At 41.1% G+C, this 12318-nt stretch overlaps 1 protein-coding gene across 1 annotated transcript in view; it reads right to left on the bottom strand.

The window, feature by feature from the left end:
• Positions 1-11848, bottom strand: part of SACS (sacsin molecular chaperone) — a 1519772-nt gene extending 1507924 nt beyond the window's left edge. Inside the window, exon 1 of the mRNA XM_044070971.1 lies at positions 11332-11848. Coding sequence (XP_043926906.1) covers positions 11332-11354 — 23 coding nt within the window. The 5' untranslated portion in view covers positions 11355-11848. The remainder of the gene's footprint in view (positions 1-11331) is intronic.
• Between the last annotated feature and the right edge of the window lie 470 nt (positions 11849-12318).

Below are 12318 nucleotides of genomic sequence, written 5' to 3' on the forward strand. Positions count from 1 at the left end.
GGACCGCGAGTGTCAGTCTTTTTCTTTGCGCTTTTTAATTATTTGGGTAGTCGGAGGATCCGACGGCATAATGTACGCAAAATCTGAGCCGAAAAACTGTTCAGCAAACTCCGACCGACGCCTAAGCGTCGTCGGTTGAAGGAAGCACAGGCTAAACAGGCAGCTACGTCGTGGTCTGGGCCTAAACAAGGTAGGCAGTAAGAGTGGAAATCTTTATGAGGTATTTGTTTCCCACAAGTTAAACAATTATTTACTTTTTCTGACATCAGCTGAGGCAAGAAAGAGTCCCCAACGGGGTACTTAGCTTTAGAAGTCTTCGAAGTAGTATTCGGTAGTAGGAATCTCTGGATCTGACCGACCGGCACTTGCGAACAGCTTCTGCTTCGGGTGCCACGCGGCAAGAAAGACTGAAGAAAATGGCGTCGGCTGATGCCTTTATACCCGAAGACCAGCAGAGATGACGTTGGGTGAAGTGCGACATCAGCCGAAGCCGGACCCAGACTTTGGAATCCGGCTGACCGAAGGGCTGCCTGACGACAGGACAACCCAGTTGTTATGACTGCAGATGCATCCATGAAGGACATCCATGGAATCAACTGTCAACTGCTTGGACCAGTGGGGCTGGTCTTCAGGTGTAGATAAAATTTTGTCTGGCCTCCGGAGGACAGTTTCTACGTTGTCCGGGCACACTGCACAATGAACTTAACAAGGTCATGTGCCAGTGGGGTCACCCAGGAAGTAGATGGCCGGGCACAGAAGGCCTGCAAGAACACCAATTACTCAGAAGAAGGTTTACAGGACTTCCAGTCTCCCCGCTGCTTGAGGACTTAGAGAATGTCAACGAATGAGACGTCATCTGGGAGAGACCGTGGGGACCTTTCCCCCTCATCACAATCGGTGTCTTCAGTGATGGATTCCTCCAGGGAATCAAGGTGCTTCCTCTTGCACTGTTTCTTTTGGGGTGGCTCCCCAGTGGGATCTTCTGAGGAGGACTCCTGGGGTTCCCTGAGAAGGGGTTCCCTTCAAAGGGGGTCTCGCGGCTCCCGTGCCCAGAATACCAAAATGGGTGGTTGGGACAGCTGCATGCTGGGGGGGGGGTTCTGATGCTTATGTCACTGGTGCTGACTGCGAGCCTGCGGAGGCAAGGACCCTCTCAATCACCTGGAAAGTAGGCCCACCCAAGGAGGGATGGAAGCCGGGAAAAGAGAAGGACAACCTCAGAACTGGGGTCGCACCCTGCCCTGTGGAGCCCACCTCCAGGTGAGGAGCTCTGAGAGGGCTGGAAGCCATGGGCGCAGTGGACATAGATGGCGCCAGTGAAAAAATAGGCGTCGGGCTAGGTAACAAGGTACGGACGCTCCAAGCACTGCTCCGAGAGAGCATCAGTTCCACCGGAGCTGATGCAGCAAGGGTGGTCGGTGCCGACAGCGGGAAAACTGCTGTCGGATCCGAGACGGTATGCACTGGAGTGGACATCGGTACCAAGATATCCGGGACCTGGGTAGAGGCCGGAGGATAAACAAGGGAAGATGTAGTAAAAGATGCTGAGCCAAGAGGGACAAAAGGTCTAGCTGGAATGGGCAAGCCCCTAGCTGCCAGAAGCTGGTCCACAACCCACACTAGGTCCAATTCAGAAAAACTCCTGGTGGAGCTAAAGGAGGCTGCTGAAGGAGAATCAGGTCTTTCTAGACAGGGGCTAAACCTCTGCCCCAAGGGTCGTAAGTTGGAGAGTATCTTGTCCTTTGCAGATATTCGAGTTTAGGAGCCGATGGAGACAAAGAAACTAATCGGCACCGTGGCCAGAGATGTTGCAGGTACAGTCATAGGAACCAATGTCGGATCCAAGGATGGCACCGAAGTCAGTTGTGCCAAAGTTGGAACTGAAATAGGGGTGAATATCATAGATGGCACCGAGGGAGAAGATACAAAGCCTGGTGCTGAAGAGGTCTGCGCCAAGGGCGCAGAAGAAGCATGAAGCCGACTCGGTTCCATAACTGATGGAGATGCAGGAACAGAGTAAATCCATTTTTCCTTATGTTTTTTGGTCTTTGGAGGGGGTGAGACCTCCAACCCAGATAGAGCCTCCGAAAAAGGTGTCTTAATCAAACCTTTTAAAATGAGCTTATTTTTACGTTCTTCTAGTGTATGATTACTAAAACTAGCACAAATGTCACAGTCAGCTTTAATATGGTCCAAGCCCAAACAGTAGACGAGTGTGTCCATCCGAGTTGGGCATCTTACGCCCACACTTGTCGCACTGTTTAAACCCCAACTTAGCTTTGTCTGACATAGTAAGGCAACAAGGCTATCTTAATATAAAAAAAAAAACAAAAGAAGGAAGAAAAAAACGTGAGAGAACACCAACAATGGTATTCAAAAAATGCCACAAGTGGTAAGGAAGGGCCGACCAAAGGCAGGAGAGAGGGACAGTACCAACAATGGTAGAAATTTGATTACCAAGGTAAAGGGTAGGGAATAGAGGCAGGTTATAGACGACACTGAGAAAAAGTTAAATTGACTAAAAAATTTTGAGGAAAACCTATATTAAAAAAAAAAAAAAATCACAATTTTCCACTTAGCTTTGACAGAGATGGCTAGCACGTCTGACGAGGAACGCGGCAAATGAGATCTGGAGTAACTAGAAAAGGGGCATTGTGGGTAGGTCTTAGCTGAGAGTTTTTGGTTGGCGCAAGCTTGGAAACGGCCGTATTGGTTCCGAGGATGGAACCAAAGTCCTAATGGTAATGAATAAACAAAGATTTACAACATCAGATGTTAAGGTTATGCAGTTTGTGCAGCAGAAGAGAGTGTGAGACAGTGTCAAAAGCTTTTCAGAGGTCCAAGAATAGGCAAGAAATAAGTTTATGGTCGTCCATAGCTAGAGAGAGAGAAAGTGGTGAGGAAGGATAATAGAGATGTAGTGGTGCTATGTTTGGGTCTGAAGCCATGTTGAGTGGGTGTAAGCAAATTTTTCTGTATTAGATACTGCATAACTTGTTTATGAATACATTTTTCTAGTACACTTGAGAGAGGGGAAGAGGATAGCGATAGGTCTAAAGTTGGAGATAGAGGAGTTACCTCCTTTGCGTATAGGTAGAGTGTAGCATTGTTTCCAGACAGAAGGGACTTTAGATTCAGAGACACAGCAATTAATTAGGATAGATACAGGGGGAGCAAGAGAGTCAGCTGCTAGTAGAAGAAAAGTGGAAGGAATATTGTCAGCTGATGCTGAGCATGGTTTTAATTTAGATAGCAGAGTTTTGATGTAGCTAGTAGGTACAAGTTTGAGGGAGAAGGTATCTGAGGAGATGGTATTAGGAGTGGGTTCAGAAAAGTTGGAGATGTTAGTAGTAGAGGAGTTTGGGTTAGGGTTCAATAGCTTAGATATTTAATCGATAAAATAGGTAGATCGTGGCAGTTTCTTTAGATGTCTTGTCAGGGCATGGATTGGGGGAGCTAAGATTACCGGAATGTAATGTTTGGTTAATAGAGTTCCAGAATTCTTAGGATTAGATTTTAGGGCTGTGGGAGGTTTGTTACAGAAGTCCTTTTTAATCTTTGTTTATGTGTTTTTTTGTCAGATTTCTGAATTCTTTATATTTTTGCAAGTCTGCAGGGAGCTTAGTTTGTGACCATTTTTTTCATTATTTGTCTCTAGTTATCATAAGGGTACGAATCGGTGGACTTAATTCGGACTTTGCAAGTGGGAACAAGTGAGTCTAAGATGCTAAGGAAGGTGGAGTTGAAAGCTAGGACTGCTTCTTCTAGTGAGAGTTGGGCAAGGAATTTCCAGTTTACTTTAGAGAGGAGGGCATTAAAGGTTTCTGGATGGAAGTTAGAGAATTTGCGACAAGTGATAAATCTAGGAGGTTTAGAGAAGTGGGGCGAGAACCTAAGCACTTTTATAGGGGAGTGATCGCTCAGGGTGTTTGGTAGGGTTTCAGGGTTATGATATTTGGAAGGATTAGAAACAAGTACCCAGTCAATAAGAGTACTAGATGTGGGAGAGTTGTTTGTATGCGTAGGTTGGGAGATTAGCTGTATAAAGCCATATAAATTAATATGACTATTAGAGTTTGGATTACTGAGAGTTAACCAGTTAATGTTTGACATCCCCAAGGAGGATAGTTTCATTGGGAATGTGTTGTGAAAAGTAGTAAAGAATATTTTCGAGCAGAGGAGTGTAGTCTCCTGGAGGAATATAGATGGCTGCTACTGTGATAGTGGTGTGGTCATTGATTTTAAGGTTAGCTGTAAGTAGTAAGTGGATGGAATAGGTTTCATAATACTTGTAATGGTGAGGTGGTTGGAGTAGAGGATGGCTACGCCACCCCCTTTTTTGTTCTGGTGATCTATGCGGAGTATATTATAACCAGGGGTGAGAATGTCTTTATCAGAGGTTTGGGATTTTAGCCAAGTCTCAGTTAGGGTGATGACATCAGGGGTGTGGAAGGCTATCCAGGCATGGATTTCAATAACTTTGTTCAGAATATTACAGGCGTTCATAGAGTAAAAGAAAATATGTTTGTTTGGAGAGGATGAGTTTATTAAGTATATTCCCATTTTGGAATGTACCTCACAAAACATCTGCAGCAGCTAGAAAGGCCACAGAAGTACTATACAAAGAGGATTACTGGCCTCAAACAGATGCCCTTACACTGCCCGTCTCAAAAAACACCAGCTTTACTCCGTAGCATATCGCCTACTCCGAGGTGATCTCTGCCCAACATATAAAGCTATGTCAAACCCAGAGCTGTTGGACATGCTAGACCTACATAATTCCCAATCCCTCAGAGCTACACGCTCTAGGGACCTAAATCTTGTCACTACAATAAACAGGACATGCTGGAGGGATAGATTCCTGTCTCAGAGACTTCCCCCTACTCTGGAACAAGCTACCCATCTATGACAAGCAAAGCTCCTCATTAGAACTCTTCAAGACAAATCTTGATGAGTGGATGGGAAATAGGAAATACACCCCGGGGATCACTTCTGCGGCTCTGCTCAACAGTGGCACAGGAAAATAACTTTCTTGGGTGGCGTAAGCCAGGGAACCTTGTTGGCTAGGCTTACTTAGGCCCTTGGGCCAATAGCCTAGTACCTACCTATGAACCTATATCTAGGGAGAGGTAGAGTTATGCATGGTGGGGTGATGGATGGGCCCAAGATTTGGATGTATGTCTCCTGATAGAATCAGGGCTACATGAAGTTGGTAAAGTTTGAATTTAAGTGGGTTGCAAGTCAAATACTTTGTCTTGGTTTTAGATGTTAGAGAGTGAGGGGGAGGAAGTTTGATTTTAGGCAGAGGGATCTTCATGGAAAGATAGAGAAAGAGACTGTAATAGAGTATTGCAGAGATGAAGAGACTAACAGAGTACTGCAGAGATGAGAAGCAATTAGTATGGGGATTAGTGGGATCTCTATGGACAGGTGGTAATGGAGTAGTACAAGATGTAAGAATAAGAAGTAGTAATGGAGGCAAGGGGGAAATAGAGAGAAGTACTGAATTTTTTTTCTGCTCTTTTTGTACGGTACTGGGAGTAGGACTGTTTATGTTAGTTGTGTCACTCTTACTTGTACGTGTTGTTTTACTTCTGTATGTAATCTCAAGAAAGAGCTGGTGCATGGACTTTATTTTAGGCTACACGTGTGTGGTCCTAAATGACAAAGTTTACTCTGAATCTCTCAATCATTTCCCCTTAAAACAAACCAAAACAACAATTCAATTAAGCAGAATTTTTATAACTTCCCTGAAATTACACAATTATAAACAAATATGTATTACTGTTCTTTACATCCCTCCTAGTGACAATACAGCTAAACCGAAGATATCCTACATTGGCAATCCAACAATTCCACAAGAAATAATACTATTGGGTGATGTGAATGTCAATTGGTTGGACATAAACTCTAACTCCCCTACATCTACAATGAACTTATTTGTTTTCATGCAACTAATGAACAGCCTCACACATTATAGAAATATATCAAATTCCTTATTATACCGAATCCTAGTACTGGACTCTAGCAAATACACCACTCAGGTACAATGCCTGACTGTCTCAGTAATATCTCCCAGTCTATACACACATCCATTTAAAGAGCATGTTTATAAAACAACACAACCTTAGTTTAACCCAGAAATGTTAATTAACTGGAACTTCCTAAAAAATCCTCCTCTTATGATTATGCTGTAAATGAATTCAGTACAACTTTCTCAAATATCCTAGCCTTACATCTCTCTCAACTCTCTCAACACAATACCCACGCCTTACCTCATTCTTCCTCTCCACAGTGTTATTACTAAAAAAAATGTATATATGCTAATTTTATTTTTCTCACAGTGATCTTTACTGAAATGCTTCTGTTTTTCTTTTTGAATCTGTATCTACTAGAAAACCACTGAATATTTCTATGTATAGACTAACTAGATGATGTGTACTCTGCATCTTACTATATGTATACTATTTGTACAATCTAATTACTGTATTTTGCTTATATTTCTGTGGATCTTTTCTTCCAGGGCCTCTGCTGAAAATGAGATTCTAAACCAGTTGGACTTTCACAGTAAACAAATGTAAATAAATAAATAAATCGCCTAAAAGGAAGGGACTAAAAACAAATAATGCAATTTGGTTACCCAAAAAGCATAGAATGCAGAGGCAGAATAGAGAAAACGCATGAAAGAATGGCAACAACTTCAGAATACTTCACAATTGTACTAAAAAGCAAATCAAGTAAGACAAAAACTATACTATAACAACTTTCAGAATAGTAAAAACAACCCGAAAATATTCTTGACAGCCATTAAAGAAATCTTGCATTCCAGCAATATGCTCAACCTTAACCCCTCTCCCCATAACTCATCACTTGAAAAAGCAACACAATTCAACTCTTACTTCATATAGTTGAGTATAGCATCTCTAACCAAGGATTCCCAAACATCTAATCTTAACCATACCCAGGAACCACATGTCACCACATCCACCTTCAAACCTGTGCCCACATCCTATACAAAACTACTCTTAAAACAAACAAACCATGCACTACTTCAGCTGACCCCCTTCCAAGCAAACACCATAAAATAGCAGCCAATAGCATTGCCTACCCTATCTCAATCCTTTATTAGTCAATCCAGGAATTGCACATTCCCTCTATCTGGAAAAAAGTAACATATTATCCATCTCCCTAAAGGAGGAAATCCAACAGATATTACTAACTTTAGACCTATAGCAATCATATCTCCCCTCCAAAATATTTAAAACATGTACTCAAAAACAACTGCTAAACTATCTCCAGCAGGAAGAACTCCTATCCCCAAAACAAAATGGTTTCCTTCTCATCTCTAAATGTGTCTTTCCACCTTGACAGTGCAAGGAAAAAAAAAAAAAAAGGTTAACTTCCTACTATTTTTGGCAAAATACCCCCCCCCCCTTTCTTACAATGGTTACCACAACAGCAATAGGAAAATGTACTCTTCAATCCCAAATGAAATATATACTTCCCCTTGTTATATCTACTCAAAAAAGAAACTCCACACAAGTCAGCCAATTACCAATAAAGTATGCAGATCCACCATACTTCTAAAAATGAACATCACTGCAAAACACCGGAAAGTGGGAATAAGAGGCTGTTGCTGGCTCACATGTCCTGGTAGAATGTAGGTAGTTCAGTCTGCTGCAATGCCAACATCTACTGCAGTGCAAGGTGCGTGACATGCAATACCACAGGCTAAGGTGTCAGTCACACGGCACAGTAATGCACTGCAAAACAGGGGCCTGGCACTGGCAGTCAGCACACAGGACTAAAGCTCTGAGCTGTTAACAAGTTGCATCATGTAATCAAGGCTACAAGGATTGATTACTTCCACCTCCATTTGCCTACTGTGCGATTCCAAGCAAGTCTCTTAACCATACAGTGCTCCTGGTGTTGCCTCTCAAACAAGACATTTTGTTTGGTGAGATCACCGAGATAACAAAAAAGCATGCATGCATACACCTTTAGTAACTACACTGGAAGTTACGGTTGTTGTGGAATGGGAGGTGGAGGGATACATAAACAGAAAAGCCCGACTTCACAGTATATGACAGCACCACTCAAAATCCACCTCTCTCTTCTAAGATGAATGAACAGACCGTTGGGTTCTCACCCCAAAGGGATACAGCTCTCCTTCCCAAATGGGAAATTAAAGGGCCTGAGCTCTCCTACCCTCAAAGAAAATTAATAGGTCCAGAGGATGGCTGAGTGGAAGACTAGCTGGTCATATGATCCAAGAATCTCTACTATACTAACAAAGTTGGCATATTTACCCAGATTACAAGGGACAAATACTGTCCAAGCTGAAGCAATCCAACTCTTGTCCTATGTCAAGAGATCCCGAGATTCTTAAAAAGAAATGAAGTAATTCAAACTACAAGACAGGAACAGTCTGAGATGCTCCTGCACTCTAATGTAACATATGCCACTATCACATCTGCTACTTAACAACCTAAGAGAGAGTCTCTTACTCACTTTTCAGGCATTGAGTTACGCCAGCAAGAAAACCAAAAACAACAGTGCTACAGGAGCCAGTGTCATAACAGCTCAAGTTCTTATGGGATGGGAGGTATTAGTACCAATTCCCTTTAAACCCATTCCATGAATTTTATAAACTTCAGAAGTAAACAATGTAACATGATTAGCATTTTCAAAAAAAGGACAAAAATCAGTACACAGGAATTATCAGGACTTTGCTTAACAGTCCCCTACAGAGAAAATTCATGTCCATCATTGTTTTAATAAAACTCATACCCCACTGACACAGAAATCTTGTCAGAATCACAAATTGGGAAAGGTAAATGATCTTCAGTGCCTGGAAAATCTATAAAAAGTGCTAAGAAAAAAACATAAAAATCTGTACATGGCATTCAGTGGACATACCCAGACCTATGTCTCAAACAATTATAAAGGTATACTGATAATACTGCTGAGATCTGGCTGATCAACTACACTTCATCAAGATGGCCATACAGAGGATATCATCAAGTGACCATATCACTTCCAGTATTCTCTAAACCAGCTGAAAAACAGGCTCATTCAGTAAATGAACTTGGGTCAAGCAAACATATTTAATTATTACAGGTTTTGTATCATCTTTCACATAGTTATCCTGATCTTCACCAATGACCACCTTCCTACTAGAATGGAAGAAATGTACAGAATTAAAAACATAAAAAGGGCTTCATTCTTTGATGCATACATAAAAAACAAAATTTCAAAGCATAAATCAGTTAATCTCTCACATACTGATGACTATGCCATTTTTACATATACAAACAGTAAATTCCGAGCTCTACCATACACATCTGTAAGAGATAAAAAAATATGGGACTCTCATGCAACTCAAAGACCATACAATCTGTATAAGCATGCTGAAGGCGAAGTACGAGTCACAATTCACCACTGAGTGACAAACACTGGAGGCAGCTCAGCACTTTTCCTACCTCAGTAGCCATTCCTAACAGTAAGCACAAAACCCAAGATTAAAAAGTGCTTTTAAATGGCTAGATACAATAAATATCTCTTGGGAGTGTTTTAAACAAGTAGCTATACAACACCTTTTAGCTCATAAAATAGTAATAGATAAAAGAAACAAAAACATGAAATCCAGAGAAATTTGGGAACAAACCTTTAACATCATATTAGCATAATTCATCACACAGCAACTTAGAAATACACTATAATGGAACCAAAGAACACATACAAGTTCAGACATTAAATAATAACTTGGATATTACGAATGTATATACTGTCTATATAACTGTGGAATTAACAATGAAAGCATCTATGTACATAGTGTAAATAGATATGTTGTATGACCTATATCCTGTGGTATTTGACATCAATGTATAACATATGTATGTATGTATATATATATATATATATATATATATGCACACGGTCATGTTGTAAGATGGTTTTTATTTGTGACATTTATTAATGTAAAAATAAAAATAAAAATTATTGAAAAAAAAAAGTACAGGATACAGAGTTTAGTGTCTCCTTTGGGAAACTGCTTGAGCACATCCTCCCAGTCACCTATAAAAGAACAAGAGATTACTGGTAGTTTGGTTTATCTTCCTTACCCTTTGCTATAGGTGACACGAGTTACTGGCTAACATCATCTTAAAGACTGGAAAGTTATCACCAGTCGTCAGCGAAGTTTGTTTCCTACCCTTGTGAAAAATTATTAACATCTATCAGGATTGCTGCACTAACCTTACACATCAGTTTCTCTTCAGATGGACAGTCTTTTAGATGTCTTTTCCTCAAATGCTTCAACAGATACTGCATTATCACCTTATCACCTCTTATACAAACTCAAAAAAAAAAACCCTGCAAAGACATAGTGAAAGAATTCCACAACAAATTTAATAGGAGCACCACATATCACAAATTGCAAGATGCTAGCCATTGACGAAAAACAAGTTTTCAAAACCAGTTAGAAAAAAAAGAAAAGAGGAAAGATGGTAGCAATCATCCAATACACCCTGCTTTCAAAACAAAACCAGGTAGAACAAAAAAAAAAAAAAGAAAGAAAGAGAAAGAACTTCTCATAAGTCAGTGGATTGCTCAAGCATGAAAACAATCGGAACATTTTGTGGACACCTTCCCACCTATAAGTCCAAGGCTGTCATTTTAGGACAACTGAACTACAGAATTAAGGATTTGCTGACAACTAAAATATATACCGACATCAAGAAAGGTAAAAAAATCTGCTTTACATAATACATGCTTACACAACAAAATAACAAACTATTTCATTTTTTTATAATTTACCAATCCATAATCCTTCGTCTTTACTCAAAGGTGGAGACAGTGGTGCCAATTAAAGTGCAATGTGGTGCGCCTTTTTTACCTAAATATTTTTCCCAACATGGTAAATGATCACGACTTTAAGTGGTTATATTTTTAAACTGACAATATCAAAGAAACGGTGTGCTTAAAGAAACATGTTGCAGCAGACATTAACATGATCAGTCTTATGATTAAAAAAACGACGTACAGCAAAAACACCGTCTATCTTCCCAGCTACTGCACAACTACATTACCACGTGCATCCTAAAAAATAAATAAATAAATAAATAAATATGTGACCCATTGCATAGCCCACTACCCACTTCCATTACTGCAGGTTTGGTGACACTGTGCAATATCGCTCACCCATATGGCAGCAAGGTCGTGGGGTGCATCTCTCAACCTCCAGTCTTAAATTGCACACCCATTTCGACAAACGGCCGGGTACCAGAACCCAGCAACTAACCTCATCCAGAATAATTTACAAGTGCTTACCTTACATCATCACTGCTTTCCATCCCGTTCGAGTTGGTTTGCCGTTCTTGCTAGAAAGCCGAATAAGAGATGCATTGAGCTTTAACTCTTTGTTATGAATCCGAAAGTATTGCCTTTAAACACAATGGGTTTTCACAGCTACACAATGGGTGTTCACAGCTATACAATGTGCTGCTGGAGTAACTGCTGTTCTAGCCAAGTACTGCGGCATCACTTTACCACTTTTGTCCTTCGCGGCATCCAGCGGGTTTGGCTTGGCGAGGGGGGATGTGTGTACAGTAATGATTTCAGCTGCTGGCTGAATATATTTGGACAATAAGCCAACTTCTGTAGATATCTAATTGTCTGCATGAGAAATCCTTCTAACCGTTTTGATAGCACCGCTTTCCGTTATAATTGACATTACTCTACATCCGGCTCCACGCACAACTTAACCTGTCCAAATCTGTCAAACACATGGGGTGGGGTAGTCAGTGCCTGACACAGTAGATTTCCTTCCTCTCCCAGTCCAACATGAAAAGCGTTTCTAATTTTAAAGCTGACATTCAGACGCAAAGATTGTGAGAGAATTTACTGCACAGCGACCCCTCCGGCTGCCTATAGTTGTAGTCTACGCGGCCTGTCCGCACTCCGAGTCCGCATAAAGGTTCGCTTTAACTGTTGTCAAGGACGGGTTCAGCGGATGGATGATTGTTGGGGGTGATGTTGTCTTAGAGCTAATTTTTGTTTTATTTACTGTGGTTAGTACAGTTAGAACTAGCTGCGGGTACAGTGTCAACACACAATTCTTCATTCACTACCGGCGTAATATTCGCATAACTCCGAGCTTTGACTGGAACAGCACACATGGTCTTCGAATTCGAAAATCACGACTGCAAGCCTAAACAACTTTTAATTCTATGTTCGTAGGTACTAGGCTATTGGCGCAAGGGCCTAGCCAAAAAGGTACCCTGGCTTTCGCCACCCAATAAATTATTTTCCTGTGCC

Source organism: Protopterus annectens, chromosome 5.part0 (genome assembly GCF_019279795.1).
Source record: "Protopterus annectens isolate FY-2018-M chromosome 5.part0, PAN1.0, whole genome shotgun sequence".
Taxonomy (NCBI): Eukaryota; Metazoa; Chordata; order Ceratodontiformes; family Protopteridae; genus Protopterus; species Protopterus annectens.